The 17,431-nt window shown below is 36.8% G+C and overlaps 1 protein-coding gene across 1 annotated transcript in view; it reads left to right on the top strand.

Moving 5' to 3' along the window:
* Positions 1 to 17,431, top strand: part of LOC138692229 (protein FAM184A) — a 136,776-nt gene that overhangs the window by 96,419 nt on the left and 22,926 nt on the right. Inside the window, exon 11 of the mRNA XM_069815360.1 lies at positions 223 to 401. Within this exon, the coding sequence (XP_069671461.1) occupies positions 223 to 401 (179 nt within the window). The remainder of the gene's footprint in view (positions 1 to 222; positions 402 to 17,431) is intronic.

The raw sequence follows: 17,431 nt of genomic DNA, 5'->3' as shown, positions 1-17,431 counted from the left end.
TCGATGGCATTTAAGTGTGTTTAAATGCGACAGCCTCATGTCAGTAGATTTACTGGCATGTAAAAGAACTCCTGCGGGACAAAATTCCGGCACTTCGGTGACGCTGATATCCCTACAGTTGCGAGCGTCGTTAAATAAACCATAATTTAATTTTCTGCAGTGCATAATTCAGTAAGTTCTTGTGTTTCCACACTGCTCTACTGATGATTGCTGTGCTTACAGCAACTACTGGAGATCATCGCAAATCTGAAGAAACAGCTGCAGGGGCAGACAGCCGTCATTAGTGACCTGCAGGGCAACGTGGACCTGCTTCAGGGAGGAATGCAAGTGCTTAACCAGGAGATCAGCAACCACAGTGTGGAGATGCAGCGTGTGCAGACCCAGGCTGCCACCCGCCTCAGGTATTGATGCAACAGCTGTTGTTCATAAGTTGAATCAAAGAAACTATGTGACTACCTATCAACCTCATGTGTGTCCAGAAATCTTTTAAAAAACTATGAAATGTGCGTTAGAGGATGGTCAACAGTTGCAGCGCTTGTTATAACGTAAGAGAGATCTCACTGCCAAAAATTAAGTGCTAAATCACTGTTAAGGAAGATATTGTCGGACCATCGGATCTGTGCCCCTTCAGCGCTGTCGTCGTTCTTGGAAAAGTTAACGCCTGTACTCACCCCATTCCACCCACTTTCCTCCCACCACGTTAAACAGCAGGCCACGAACCTTCCCGAATAGGGATGTTGCCAAACTTCCGTCAAACGATATCATAAATAACTGGTCCTCCATGCTACAATATCATTTCTTTCACTCAAAGTACATCTTGTATCTCTACATTTTTTAAAACTAAATCCCATGTCTCGAATCACTTTCCGCAGTGTTTCTCTCCAACCTTGGAAAATATTGTCTCTCGCAACCTTCAGTAATTTCTTCAATGTCAGAACTTCATTCTACACGGTATAAAATTCTTGTATCTTTCTTCTTAAAATACATCGGTTCATATCATCTACAAGAATTAAAGGTTCCCTTGGTCTGTTCTTCCCTGGTGATTCTAGCGTTTCATCTCCTGCACAGCCTCCCTCCCTCCTGATTTTCTTTGTTAGGCGCTCTGACCTGCCTATATAAATTACATAAAATGTTGTATTATTAGTATTAGTTAAGTAAGTAATTTTAATACGTAATCAATTGAAACAAAATAAGCCCCACCTGTGATCGCAGCTGCTCTTTTCGTTGCCTGATTTATAGGAAACATATATTGACCTGTTTGTTTCTTTTCATCGCAAAATGCTATTACGTACTTGCTTAATAATATTTCTTTCGCCACTCCTTGCTACAGTGTTCATGTTGAGTTGACAACACTGGACTGCAAGTGCAAATAAACTGTCCCGCAAGAAGGCTCAAAATTGTGAGTAGTGGGAGAGAGAAAGGGAGAGAGCTAGAAAAGAGAGAGATAGGAATGCAGGGAGAGAAGTGAATTACCGAGGCTGAGAAGGAATTAGGGTTCAGTTCGCATATCTTACAGGGGCACAGATCCGATGGTCCGACAATATTACAGACCGCGGCAAATAAAACTTGACCCTGGTAATATGCTAGATCACTCAATGCCAGGAACTGATAAGCAAGGAGGCTTAGTGATGCCATCTGCGGATACACACAACTGAATTCAGATTACCAAACAGTAGTCAGTTTTGTTGTTGTTCTCACATCTAGAGGCTGTAGTCGTAAAATTAACCATGGTTAGTTACACTACTGAACAACGAATATTCATTATAGAGATCTCTTAGCCTTAGGGTCGGTCAGGGTAATTTGGGTATAGTGGGGTAATTTCAGTATAAGCTACAATTTACTGAATAAAACTTTACTTAATTTTCAAACACATGCCAATTTAATATACAGAGTGAATCAAAAGTCTGGAACCATATAAATATCTTCCATATGCTTGATTTTCGATTACTATAGGTGTTACCAGTATTTGTAAGACCAAATACTCTACTAGTGACACATTCGATTCTAGCCCTCAGCTATCTCAAAAGTGCCATTTTGGACGCAACTTTGAGCGTATTCCGAATCTCACCGGCGAGCAATCTGATGGCATCACGGTGTTCCGAATTCCACCGATAACGTCATTGATGCTCCACCGGTGTCACACCGGTGCCATCAGCTTGCAGAGGTGGTGGCAGTCTCCATCAGCCGCCATCAGTGAATCTGATTGGTTCTTGTATAGGGCGGGAATTAGCAGACGAATGACATCGTGCACTGTTGTGTCATGGCGGTGTGTTCTGCTGTATTGTTTGTAATGAGCACAACGTAAAAACAATATGTTAATGGCTCATGAGCGAACATGTCAACGGACCAGTTATTACTACCAGTTCAAGAAATAAGTTGTTTATGATCTCTTTTCTTTGAACGAGATGGCAGTACAGAAATTTCGCAAAATTTTGCTAGCATAGCACATAACAACTTATACAGTCGCCATGACAGCCATCAATCCTTCCAGCAGTTTTGTTCCTATTCCTCTGCAGCATGACGTCATTGTTGTCCACCGGTGCGGTGAGATTCGGAATATGCTCTTTGAAATTTTAAATGGAAAGGAGGTCATGTAGGTACTCAAAATCATGTGAAATTTTATCGTGTGTTTTTGTAATTTTTTAGTAAATAAACATTACATATGTAAATTCCAGCATCACTGTAACTGAACACGATTCATCCTCTACGTTTTCCATGATTCAGGTAGCTAGGAATTTTAGTCTAGTCATTATTATCATTGTACACCAGGTCCTTCTTTCACTCTATGAAGTTTAGGAGATAATTTAGCTTTGATAAATTATTTGCTGTCGGAAAGTGGTACGGGAAGATAGTAGAGATGGAAAGAAAGTACATCTTCTAATTTAGCAGTCAAGGGTTTTATCAAAGTCAAAATAACATTCCCAGAGATAACGTCCATCAAAAAATGTCCACACTAACATAATGTCCATACGTAAAGGTCTGCATATGAAATGGTCCTACTAGTGATGAGCTATATTCGATAGTATTATCGATACTATCGATAGTTATGACTTCAACTGTCGAAACTATAGATAGCCAAATTGTTTCCATCGACTACCGATAGTATTGAAAAATAGGAAAATAATTCATAATATTATCAAAGTTTCAAACTGGAGCTGGGCAATACAATTCTTTTTCAGCGATTCAATCAGACATTACGAATCGTTTGTAACAATTCATTCACGATTTGTTCAGAACTCATCCCAGTCTGTGATTACAAGTATTCTTTTGAATCATAAACGGGTACAATCACGGGTAGAATAAAATCGTTGTATATAAATCTCGTATATGCATCCCAACAAAGTGGAAATGGTTATTTTAATGGGAAAACTTAGAATATCATTACAGCAGTGGTCACATGTTGAAAAAAACATTATAATAATGGCTAATGCTGGGACTTAAGGACAGATTATAATACTGTGTATTATTATATTGAATCTAATTCAGATTCAATTCGGTATATATTATCAAGGTATTTTTTTCCTCTTAAGAATATTTTTGTTTTATCTGGTCATTTTTGGGGTATTCTCGTTAAATTTTGGTAACATATTTCTATTAAGACCGTTGTTTCGCTGTTTAATTCCCCTGATATTTCCTCCACACATTTTGGTCATAAATATCCATTATTTTGCATATATTTTAATCGTTTTTCTACACATTCAGTATTGCCATTTTAATGTTCACCTCTATGTAACGGATCACTTCAATCATTCTTTCAACATAGAGTCATCCAGCTTTGTCTGTAGCCTGGAACAAGTAATCGCAGGGCATTTCTGGACATACTGCCAAGGTCATAATGAAAAGATGAAGAAAGTTCTAAATAAAAATATAGGATATGCAATGATGTGATCCATATCAAAGGATCTAACTGGAAAACTTTTGACAGTGATTTAGTGACCAATGATATTGTGTATTTTAAGTATGCCCCTATTGTTTCAGTTGAGGTAGAAATGACATTTTCCATTACAGGATTAGCAGACAATTGTCAGAGTTTGAAATTTGAAAACTTACGTAAAGTATTTATTGTATACTGCAACTTAGTAAGTAAAAATGCATATTAGCAAAGATTAATTGATGGAAATTACATCAGGTAAAACAATTTATGTGCATTTAAATAAAATTGCCACAAAATAAAATAAATAAATAAAATAGTATAGTATCTCTACTCCAATGTTGGTACTGGAATCCAATTATGACAATTATTAATTACTATACTTCGTTCCATAATGTCTGACAGGAGATGTAAACATTGCCAGCAGAGGAGGAGACAAGTATAATTGCTATTCAACCAATGGCATAGGTCTCATTCCACGCTTGTCTTGAAGTTGAGCAGTCTGAAGTATTCTACCCCAACCCAATGTCAAGATAAACGTGGAATGAGATCTCTGTCATTGGTTGAATAGTAATTTTCTCTCCTTCGCCATCGACAATGTTTACTACTCCTGTCAGACATTATGGAACGAATTATAGTCTAAATTTTAAACAATACAAAACCTCTTTTCCTACAATGCCAAATTTACAATATGAAATCTACTTTAGGTTTTTTTAAGATTTTTAGGTCAAAAATGTTTTATTTTAGGACTTTCTTTTGATAATTTATAGATAATCAAAATCCTAGCCGTAGTTATAATCAAATAACGAGATGTGTTTGATACAAAAGCTGAATAAAAACTGACTGTTGTGGTGAACATAACAATATTGCAATAGATAAACATTTTTAATTGTCATGGAGATATGTAACCAATGCGATTGTTGAATTCCAGCCACTTTTGGTAAGTTTTGGTCCCTTTTTTCCCTGTAAATTTGTTCAGTTATCCATAAATCCTATCGAATCTTAAAATACTGTATTAATCTCTTTTGAGGTCCTAGAAAAACGTGACGTCACTGAACCACAGCTCATGGCTAACGAGAAAGGTTATGGCACGACGTCACATTCTTAGTAATAACATGGCCCACAAGTTTATATATAAATACACGTTTAACATAGAGTTTAATACAGCAAGTCCTTTGTTTTTTAGAACTTTGAATATGTATTTATATTAGACGATTGTCAAGACGGCCATGACTAGACCGTGATAATCACGTGACTCCCATTCGCGCCATAACCTGTCTTTCTCGTTAGCCATGACATGGCTTGTGTGTCATGATATTAGCATATTAGTCGTGGAATGCAGAGGATTACTTTTTTGTTCACTGCCATTTGCTTATAGCACAGACAGTTTCATGAATTTGATTTACAGAAGTCTGCATGTTGCATTGTTTCAGTGTGTTGAATGTTAACATTGCCAGTCCTCCCACAAATGCACGTTACAGTGTTGTCAAATGTAATAAAGTCTGGGATTCACTGCCGTGCTGTCACAAGATTCACACCACACACACTACATTCACATTAATGTGACCAGGTTTATTGAAAATGCACCGTACACTATTTGGCGTCTTCTTATTCCCAGTATGTGAACCACAGTGTGATTCTTATGGTTGTACATGCGGTTCCCAATGTTGTCTTCCAGGAAGTGATAGCAGTAGCGGACGGTGGGTTTGAAAGTTGAGGAGGCCAAGACGTGAATCATGAGAATATAAAAATATAAGGCCTGTGACGTACCTCATTACCAAGCGCAGAATTTATAGGTTTTAAGAAATTAAAATTAGGTTTTCCAATTTATGTTTTAGGATTTTAAATCTTATAATTAATTGATTAACTAGTGGACTTACTCATGTTAATTATGTAAGATTTGTCCGGCTTACAGCTGTTTCAGTGCTCACGCACCATCCTCACAGCCTACTAGATCGCGGCGTCATCACGAACTTCTCTGCCTGTTATGTGGGTGTGTTCGATTGTTGAAAGGTGTTGAAGCGTGGAGTCAAATAGTGTGTGTGTGTACTGAAATTGATCTGTGTGTTGAGAATTTGATCAGGGTGTGTTTTAGTGTGTTTGTAAGCAGGACAAATCTTACATAATTAACACGAGTAAGTCCACTAGTTAATCAATTAATTATATTCAAGTGTTAAAAGTAGTGTACGCAAGATTCAAAATGGATTAAATCTTATGTTTAGGAATTTATATGATTTTATGGGGAAAAAAATAAAAATAAAAAACATACTGTTAAAATATTACAACGGCTTGGTAAAGATTGCCACTCTTTGGGACACTTTAAGTCCTAACCTACGAATTAGGTCTTTTTAGGTCATATTAAATTTAAGAATGTTACTCTTTGCTACATAAAACGAACAAGAAAAACAATATTTCGAGAGTAACGAGATAACAACAAAATTGATTCGAACCTAAGAATCCGGGGCTTGCTCGTTACTATGACATAGTCTAATTTTACAGCAAATTAACTGGACGTTCCTCTTTCTTCGCAAACCAATCAAATAGGTCACAACATACTGAATAACTGCTACTAGAAGACGCTAGAGACAAATCTGCATTTGTTTCTAAACTCTCGATATATTTAAAATACTGTATAAGTAAATACATCTCGTAACACAAAAGAATAAAATAACAAGAACACCCGCAAACAAGAGAAAATCCAACAACATAAATGAAAACTTTTATGCAGGGAGAGAAAACTAACAACACGTGACTCAATTTTCTAAAACCACGAAGAGAGAAAGAGAGAGAGAGAGCTTCCCAATACAGCCAAAACCGGCCGTGACTATAAGCAGTACAGTTGTCAGTGGTGGGTAGGACGTCTCCAAATCGGCTCCCCTCGCGCGTTCTAGTCAAGTTTAAACACTCTTCTAACCAGCTATCTTATTGGTTGAACTGCTGGTGTCATGGTTACCGGGGAGTAGCGTCATGTAGCCGACTCCTCTCTCCCGCTCTCGCATAGACACTGCAGGCTGCTAGATGTCGACTATACAGGTTACAGCGCTATCTGTTATTTTTCAGTACGAATTATTTGTACTATTTATGGTATAGCGAGCGGGCATCATCAACTGAATGTGGTCGACTTTACGTAACTTACATCTTAGTCGTAGTGAATAATAAAATTAATATAAAAGGAAAAATGTTCGTCATTTGCTATAACTTGTTTGTGATCTTAATTCAGCTGGAATTATTACTGCCATATTGTGTTCTGGTAAAATATTAGGGGAGGCACGGCCTCCCTTGCCTCCCCTGAAAATCCGCCGCTGAGTGATAGCATGGGAGCTGGATCTGTACCTGCACTCAAATGGAGAAGGGAAGGGCTGACTATACAGTACATATGCACGGAACAAAAGAGCAGCTATTATTAATAAATGAAATTAAAAAAAAGATCAACCTGACTTACCAACTACATTACAGCAGGCGTTTGAAAGGTTCTCTATTAGCATGGACACAAGCGTTGTAGGCATGAGGTGATGTTCCTATTCATCTTCGAGAATTCTTGCCATTTGTCTGTGAATTGAATCCTTCATGCATCATGATTGTGTGATTTGTTTCGACCTGTTACTCTGTCATTTTGAACTTATTCCTTAGTTTGTGAATCCAGGAACACATTGGAACTTGCACTTCCTACAGATTCATACTCAAGAAACCTGCAACACAAGAAAATACACTGTTTTAGTAGTTAGACGAAAAGTCATTAATCACAACAAGAATACACGTATGTGTTACAGAAAATGAACGTATCGTTGGTTTACAAGCAAAATACACCAATGATGAAAGAGTAGTGGAACAGAGAAAAATTCTCTCCAGCACCAGAATTTGAACCCGGGTTTTTAGTTCTACATGCTGATGCTTTATCCACTAAGCCACACCGGATTCCCATCCCATCGAATCCTCTCAGTTTAAGTTCCACCTCTTGGGTTCCCTCTAGTGGCCTGCCCTCTGCACTACGTCATAGATGTCTATGAACGTAGGACAATGTCCACATATGTGCGGAGGTGTACTTGTTATGAGTGACTGATTGGTCGGGATCCGACGGAATAAGCGCCGTCTTAAATCACAAGTGATTTACGCATATCATATATATTATTTTAATGCACCGAAGTACATATGAAGTCTCCATGCAAATATTCTGCGTCATCGTACGATGAAAGAGTAGGAAAAATTGTTAACAGAATACCGGAACTTAAACTGAGAGGATTCGATCCGACATCGGGATGGGAATCCAGTGTGGCTTAGTGGATAAAGCATCAGCATGTAGAGCTAAAAACCCGGGTTCAAATCCCTGTGCTGGAGAGAATTTTTCTCTCTTCCACTCTTCCATCATCATTTAATGATGCAGAATTTCTGCACTGAAATATATGTACTTTGGTACATCGTAATATCAAGTATCAGCTTTACAAATGAAAAGATATCTTTGGCAACTTTTAATGACAATGTTAGGAAATGTTTTACCAAGAAAATTCCACTACTCTTGCATCGTACGATGACACAGAATATCTGCATGGAAACTTCATATGTACTTCGGTACATCAAAATAATATATAAAATACACCAAGTCAAAATTATTACTTCTGAGAAAAAGGCTATACAGGGTGATTCACGAGGATTTTCCATCACTTACGGAGCTTATTTCTGAAGACATTCTGAGCAAGAAATGTCATATAAACATTTGTCCTAATCTCAATATTTTCAGAGTTACACTAATTTGAATTTGTTAGTAAAATCATATTTTCTTTAGTTTTAAGAGTAAAAAAATATTACAAATAAAGAATGAACTAGTCAGAAGTTTCATTTCTTTAACTGGATAGTGTTCTGAAGCTAAAAATGTGTTAATTGCTTTGTACAGATTTTGTTTTTCAATTTTTAACTAAAAATTGCATAATTCTTACGCACTTATCACAAAAATTGTTACAAATCATACGACTTTAGAAACTTGATTCTTTACAGTTTAATTATGCATCCTAATGTACAGTTTTGAAGAATTTACAAGGGCGCCGTGATTTGTAACAATTGTTGTGATAATTGCATAAGAAAATGTAATTTTGTAGTTAAAAATCGGAAAAAAAAAAAAATCTGTACAAAGCAACTGTGGAATTCACAATACATGTTTAGCTTCAGAATACTAGCTAATAGTTCATTCTTTATCTGTAATATTCTTTTACCCTTAAAACTCAAGAATAATAGTATTTTACAAACAATTTCAAATTAGTGTAACTCTGAAAATGTTAAGATTACGACAAATGTTTATATGACTTTTTTGCTCAGAATGTCTTCGGAAATAAACTCCGTAAGTGACGGTAAATTCTCGTGAATCACCCTGTATAATGTACATAATGTATGAGGATAAACTTAGAATTGGAAAATAAAATACACATAAAGAGAAACAATTTACTAAAAAAATATTTTCAGCATTCAGTTTCGTTCAAGACACCTTTTTCTCAGAGGTAATATTTTTTACTTAATGTGTTTTGCTTGTAAGCCGACGATATATACATTGATGAAATCCAAGGACTCCTTAGTGTATAAAATCTGATTCTGCTACGATATCAAAATAATAAAACACTCGCTTGCAATAAGAAACCATCAGTTACTTGCTGTTTTCACATGACACATGAGGTGAGAGAGCCACACCCAAAAACAATCACATTTCACTAGAATTGATACCTGCACATTTTTGCGTGCACATTGTGTAGTCGGAACTTCATTTCTCCCCATGTGAGTGTATGCTGTGGTCTTGGCTCTTGCACCGTCACTTGCCAGGAGCCAACATGTGGGAAATGCATGCACTACCATAAGAATCACACTGTACAACAAATTACTCTGCTGCGGAGAATATTGATGTTCGCACTGCATCCACTAGCAGATAACTACATTTTTGTACTAGAACTGAATAACTGCATAACACTTAAAATCTACATTTCCTATACGGAGAAAGCACAGGGACCTCCGATGAAATAAAAATTTTATTGTATTCAAATGTCGCAATTATTTCGACCTAAAATTGTTTTTAAAATATAATTTCAGGTTTTCAAATTTTAAAGTTCTAGTTTCCGGGTCTTTTTTATTGTAATGACGACGAAATTTACAGATTTCAAAATAATTCATTGTACGTTACAAGGTTCTTTCAACATTTTTTTTCCTTTGCACTAATGTTTGTGTGTGTCTGGTGAAATCTTGTGTCCGCAATAACTTGGTAATTAATCAAAATCTTACTGCTTATAATGAAATGTTTAGAATTACGGTTACATAGCTGCATAGCAAGAACTGAATTGTTATATGAAGATTGTTTGGTGTGCACCAATCTTATTTGTAATGAAATCAATCGTCCTAAAGACAGGTTTGTGAAGTTGCCTACAATTAAGCTTAACGGGAATTTAAAAATGCAGTTTAAATGCAAGTAACTTCTATTTACACATACTGTTGCTTTAATTATGAACACTTGAGGGTTGATAGTACGTGACCAGGCAAAAGAAAAGTAGTTACCCAAAGAAAGATTTGGGCTGTTGGAATATTCAATAACGCGTAATGAAGTTATTTAAATTCACACTATTTGCTTAATTGTTTGAATCGATCTGAAACTCATTTGAAAACCTGCAACAAAAATGTGTTTTTTTTTAGTTGCTTATTTTACTCGTTGTATCAACTACTGGGTTATTTAGCATCGATGGAATTGGTGATGGCAAGATGAAGCCGAGGATTCGACATAAATTACCTGACATTCGACTTACGGTTGAGGAAAACCTCGGAAAAAACTCAACCAGATTAATCAGCCCAAGCGGGAATCGAACCCACACCTAAACGTAGCTCCAGATCACAAGGCAAACACCTCTGCCGACTGAGCTACGCCAAGGCCTAACGAAAATGTTAATGTGTTGTAAATTTATTCCTATTAAATGAGAATCTAGTTTTCTTTCATGAATTTCCAAAGAGGTAGCCAAATGAAAGAAACTTAACATAACTTTTATTTCGTTTATAACAAAAGAAATTATGTATTCTATCGACTCCTTAAATCTCCACACTTAAATTACTCCCGCCCTATATATAATATCCGGTTTTAAAATCAATACACATTTTTCCAGAACCCACGATTACAATATTCGGGAATTGTTTTAATTTATTCCCTCCATTTTTGCCTGTCTCTCCATAAATTTTCATTAATATTCCATTCTACCATTGTTGTGTTCTTTATCCAAGTAACAGGTGATATTCCTTTTTTTTCTTCTTCTTAAAACAACATTAATTTGCTAGTTTCCCACTATATTGGCATTGTTACATGTATAAGAATTTTCATCTGTTTATCAACTATACTATAAGAATTTACTACAAAAAATTACGTAGAATAAGAGACACGACCATCACATTAGCTACTGTCAGTGTAATGCTTCTCCAGCTTCTGATACATCTAATGGTTAAGTAAGGAAGACCCTACTTCAGCTGAAAACTGATTGAGGTAGAGACTCAAAGGGACAAACATTTCTTCCAATATCTCCATCTCTGTTGAAAAAAGATGTTAGAAATCATGCCGATGAAAGGCTACAATATTAATATACGATATTTTAAGCAGTTTTGAGTTAAAGTTCATATTAATATGGATACAATTAAGAATGGTTAAGGTGCAGTGTCTGTTTATTTGGTACAAAAATGTAAGGTTATAATCCACGTGTCATTTTATATCATATACAGAGTGAACTGTAAGTAATATCATTTATTCTGGTGATGATTCCTTTAGTAAAGAGCAACAAAAAAATCAAATACCATTTTGCTGCGTTTTGAATAGTTTTCCAGAAAAACATGCATTTTAAAAGACAGGAATTGTGTGATCGTACAACGCTGTAATCAGTAGATTATGACCAGCAGATTGTTGCGTTGCTCTGGCTTGTTTTCAATAGTGGAGTGGGAGGTCATTGCCATGTACATTTCGTAAGAAAAAATACAGATTACATACGATTCACCCTGTGTGTATATGATTTCCGTGTCATGACCTTGATCAAATTTTAATTGCCTATGCATCACACAAAAGTAGAAACAAGAGACATATAATGCAAATCTGGCTTTCAAGTATAAGCTACCTGTGAAGCAGACTTCAATAATTTCAAGGGAAAAATTGCTCCGGAGCCAGGTATCGATCCCAGGACCCTTCACTTAGCGCACAAGTGCTCTACCGACTGAGCTACCCAGTTCACGGGTGTCGGGTGTAGTTCCTGGGTAGCTCAGTCGGTAGAGCATTTATGTCCTGGAATCGATACCTGCCCTGGAACAATTTTTCCCTTGAAATTATTCAAGAGATATATTATTTCAACGAATTTCGGACACTGCACCAAGCACAAAGGAGAATCATAAAGAAATTGCTTGAGTAACACACGCTATTCACATGCAAACACAGAAGTGTATTGAAGCAGAGAGTGACACTTGAAAATCTACTGTGTCCATCACGTCCGATAGCAAGAATAATAGGTATGTATCTGTAAACGTGAAGTGTGAATTTTCCAGTTATTAGTCTCTAAAAGTTATTTAGAGTAATGAAAGCATACCTATTTTCTGAGGATCAAAGATCCATCGTTCCATAACCATTCGAAAAAGTGGCCCATGTTCATATGAACTTTTCTTTTCCTACTAAAAATGTCTACAATAATATTTTTTTTAAATTATTACCTTTCTTCGTGAATAATTCTGTATAATACAGAGGTTACGAACTTAAAAGATTGGAAGAGCTTGTCAACGAGGGTGATAGACGGGTTTGAAGTATAGAATTATCATTTAAAACAAAATGTTTTAAAAAGATTAACCTAGTTTTACAAAACCCAAGTTAAATGTCATTAGATCCTTGTAATACCAGGTACAATGTTTTACAAGAACTGAAACTTCATAAACATACCGGTACCGGTACTTAATTTAAAATTGATCAGTGGAAATTGACAAAACGATCATCCCAACAGGGTCTGGGTCTGAAAACTTTGTAAAGTATTGATAACAATTATAACAAAATTGACATAAATGTTTTACACCTTATGCCCAAATTTTTTAACATTATGCAGTGAGTCCCAGCGAACGTTTCCGGTGTTTCTATCAGCTGACCAGTGGCAGGCCCCACCTACTACAGCTGCTGTTTGCATCATGGCACTTCACCAGATTAAAATTTACGTACTACATTATATTAACAACATTCGGAACTCACCCTCCTCACAGTAGCTGCTGGAAGTGTTACCCATCTTGCATGATACATAATTCACATTCACAAAATCTGTTTCATTCAACCTATTCAGTAAATATAATATTGTTTTTCTACACGGAACTGGGCGGCCAGGAAATTCACGTTTAAAGTTTTCTCTTGTTCTGCCACATGATTTCTTTTCCCGTAAGTATGTTTCAAAATGGAACATCCCTGCTTTAAGACTAACCAATGAAGACACTGATTCGATCATTCTCACGGGTTCGTCTCCCCTTATATGCATGGCAGGTAAATTCCCTAATTCATTTCATCACTCCTGACTGGTGTTTATGTTATCCGTCAGGCAGCAGCTCCTTTTGTGTGCGTGACAAGAGAGAGAGAATGAGGGGAAAAAATAAATAGAGATCACCACGTGGAAACTGCATGGTTGCGATTGCCCCATCCTCTGCAATCAGCTGGGCCTGTCTGCAGTCTATCCTTAACAAGCGACAATAAATGCACACAGTGGCTCAGCTAAGAATAAGTGCAGTTTATTACGTCGTGTTTTGCAATGGTTACATATTCAGTGCGTGAACGTATACACATTTCGTAAACGTACATACGGAAAAAGAAATAATGTGGCAGAAAGAACTCTATACACATAAATTCCCTGGCTCCCCAGTTACATGTAAAAAATCAATACTAAATTTATTGAATAACTTTAATGAAACAGGTTATGTGAATTATGTGTTACACAAGATGGGCAACACTTCCAGCAGCTACTGTTAGGAGGGTGAGTAGCTAATGTTATTAATATAAACTAGGGCCAGGATTTATATGCGCAAACAAAGTCTTAAATGTGCACAATAGAGCAAAAAAATGCAAAAACATACAAAATCCTAAATTTTTGTAAGATTTACTACTTTTCTAAAAAAAAAAAAAAAAAAGTATATCTTTGGTCGGAGGCACGTAAGTCGAAAAAATGAATTTTTCAGGAGAGACTTTTTTTTTAATTTACTCTTAACTGAATATGAGTATAATAATGAAATTCATGTATGTTGGTTAAAGTAAGACCCTTTTCAATTTAATATACAATAAATTTTATTATATTTCAAAAATTAGAAAAAATACTTGCCTTATGTGATTAGGTACACCAGAAAAATCGTCTTTTTTTGACTTATGTACCTTTTCCTGCCGACCAAAGATATGTTTTTTTTTATTTGACATTAAAGTTTAATATGCATACAAAATAACAACAAAATCACGTACTTGACACTCTGACAGCTGGTATACTAATTGAGAATAATTCTTTGGTCGGCGGGAAAAGCACATAAGTCAAAAAACAATAATTTTTCAGGAGAGACTTTCTTTTTAATTTACTCTTAACTGAATATAAGTATAATAATGAAATTCATGTATGTTAAAGTAAGACCCCTTTCAATTTAAAATACAAGAAAATTTATGTATGATTTGAGGCTTTCCCGGCATTTGATGTAGAATAACTCTTCTCGGGTTCTCAGCCAGGTGAGTTGGAGATTAGCTTCCAAGCTTTCGATGGCTAGCTCTGCCATCTTCTTCAGGGAATGAAGTGATGTGGGACCATGTCTAGCTGGTATATATGCAAAAGTAGGGCTTCCCGCTGCAGGCCAATCAGGAGCTAGTTCCTAGTCCCGTCCGTCAGGCGCATTCTGGTTGGTGGAAGCGGCAGCCAATCAGGAGCTACTTGCTGGTCCCGACTGTCTGCCGTGTGCTGGTGGTCTAAGCGTATTGATGGCAGGTTTCCATGCTGTACTCAGCTGTAGACCCCCGTCTCTGTTGAAATTACCCCGATAAGTCTGCAGTAGCCCAAACAGCCTAGAAACTGGGCACAAGATAGATTTCGGCGCCACCACCATCTTGGACAAGAATCAGGTTACTGGGACTTGGTTATCAAGGAAGCCATCGAAATCCAGCTACATGGCAATATTTCAACAGAGACGGAGATCTACAGCTGAGTACAGCATGGAAACCTGCCATCAATATGCTTAGACCACCAGCACACGCCAGACAGTCGGGACCAGCAACTAGCTCCTGATTGGCCCACAGCTGGAAGCCCTACTTTTGCATATATACCGGTTAGACATGGACCCACATCACTTCAATTCCCTGAAGAAGATGGCAGAGCTAGTCGTCGAAAGCTTGGAAGCTAATCTCCAACTCACCTGGCTGAGAACCCGAGAAGAGTTATTCTAAGAAAATTTATTATTTCAAAAATTAGAAAAAATATTAGACTTATGTGATTAGGTACAACAGAAAAATCGACTTTTTTTACTTATGTGCCTTTTCCCGCCAACCAAAGAATTGAAACAGAGGAAAGATGGTAGGGGGTGTTGGAGTCTGGTAGGTAGGAGTGTTTGAAAATGCTTCTTGTTATCCAGCAGTTCAGTAGAACAAAACAGGAAGTGGTTATTCTGGTTTCTCCACAGCCATTATTTATATGCAAGAAATTTCCAGCCATTAAGTACAGTCAACCAAAACATATTATGTGCTAACAACCTAATAATCCAGAATCTTATTATTTTTTTTACAAAATATGCAAATTTGCAGGTTTACGTAACAAAATCCTGAAAATGCTAGAATATATCCACAATAGTCTGTTATATGCACGAAAGCCTCGCATACATACATAGTGTTCTGCCCAAGGGCAGGTCTTTCACTGCAAACCCAGCATTCTCCAATCTTTCCCATTTTCCACCTTCCACTTATAAGATCCATATATCTTAATATCATCTATCATCTGATATCTTCTTCTGCCTCGAAATCTTGTCCCATTCACCATTCCTTTCAGTCCATCCTTCAGTAGGCAGTTTCTTCTCAGCCAGTGACCGAGCCAATTCCTTTTCCTCTTCCTGATCAGTTTCAGTATCATTCTTCTTCATCCACTCTTTCCAACACAGCTTCATTCTTATTCTGTCTGTCCACTTCACACGTTCCATTCTTCTCCATATCCACATTTCAAATGCTTCTAGTTGCTTCTCTTCACTTCGTCGTAATGTCCATGTTTCTGCCCCATACAATGCCACTCCACACAAAGCACTTCACTAGTCTCTTCCTTAATTCTTTCTCCAGAGGTCCGCAGAAGATACTCCATTTTCTATTAAAAGTTTCTTTTGCCATTGCTCTCCTACTTTAGACTTCCTGGCAGCAGGTCATGTTACTGCTTATAGTACACCCCAAGTATTTGAAGCTGTCAAATTGCTCTGCCTCATTTACTATTCGCACGTTTATCTTCTTTACTTTTCTTCCTATGACCATGGTCTTCGTTTTATTTGCATTTAGCTCCAGTAGCATTCCCTTAGCATCGTCTCCTCTTCTGCTAACAATGCCATATCGGCAGCAAATCTGGCGCACTTTATTCTTCTTCCTCCTACTATTACTCTTCACATGTTCTGAAAACAGTTCTTCACTAAGCAAATCAAGCTTTCAGGTATAACTCCCTGTAAAGTTGATTTGAATAATTTCGAGGGAAAAATTGTTTCGGGGCCAGGCATCGAACCCGGGATCTTTGGTTTAATGTACCAACGCGTACCAAAGGTCTCGGGTTCGATGCCCGGCTCCGGAACAATTTTTCCCTCGAAATTATTCAGTTCTTCACTAACTCCTCCAAGTAGATGTTGAACAGGATAGATGATCAAGAGCATCCTTGTCGTACTCCTCTCCCTATTTCACTTCCTTCAGACATTTTTTCTCCTATCCTTTGACTCGTTGTTTCATATAAAGATTACTGAACAGCCTTCTCTCTTTCCAATCCACGCCAATTTTCTTTAGGACCCTCATCAGTTTATTCCAATCCACTCTGTCAAAAACCTTTTCTAGGTCCACAAATACTCTTTATTCTTCTCTAGGTATCTTTCACCAATTTTTCGTAGCAGTCCAATTGCATCTCTCGTAACTTTTCCCTTCCTGAACCTAAACTGTTCTTCTTCCAACTGTCCTTTCATCTTAGAATATAAACGTCGATTCAGTATTCACCAAGTGCGATATCACACTGACAGGCTCGATTAACTTTGGATATTCGTTACTACAGAGGCTGAAAACAAGCATAAAAATGTTTTTGCTTGATTTTCAACTAGCTAGTAAAAATAATAATAATAATAATAATAATAATAATAATAATAATAATAATAATAATAATAATAATGATTTATTTAACCTGGCAGAGTTAAGGCCATACGGCCTTCTGTAACACTCAACCAGGAGTAAAACTGCGTTACAAAAAACACTACAAATTTACAAAGTACACTACAATTTTACACTCAAAACTGAATAAGATAATAAAATGTAAACAACAAGTAAGTAGAAATCAGAAATAATATATAACATACAGAAAG

Source organism: Periplaneta americana, chromosome 16 (genome assembly GCF_040183065.1).
Source record: "Periplaneta americana isolate PAMFEO1 chromosome 16, P.americana_PAMFEO1_priV1, whole genome shotgun sequence".
Lineage (NCBI taxonomy): Eukaryota > Metazoa > Arthropoda > Insecta > Blattodea > Blattidae > Periplaneta > Periplaneta americana.
This window is presented reverse-complemented; position numbering and strand designations above follow the sequence as displayed.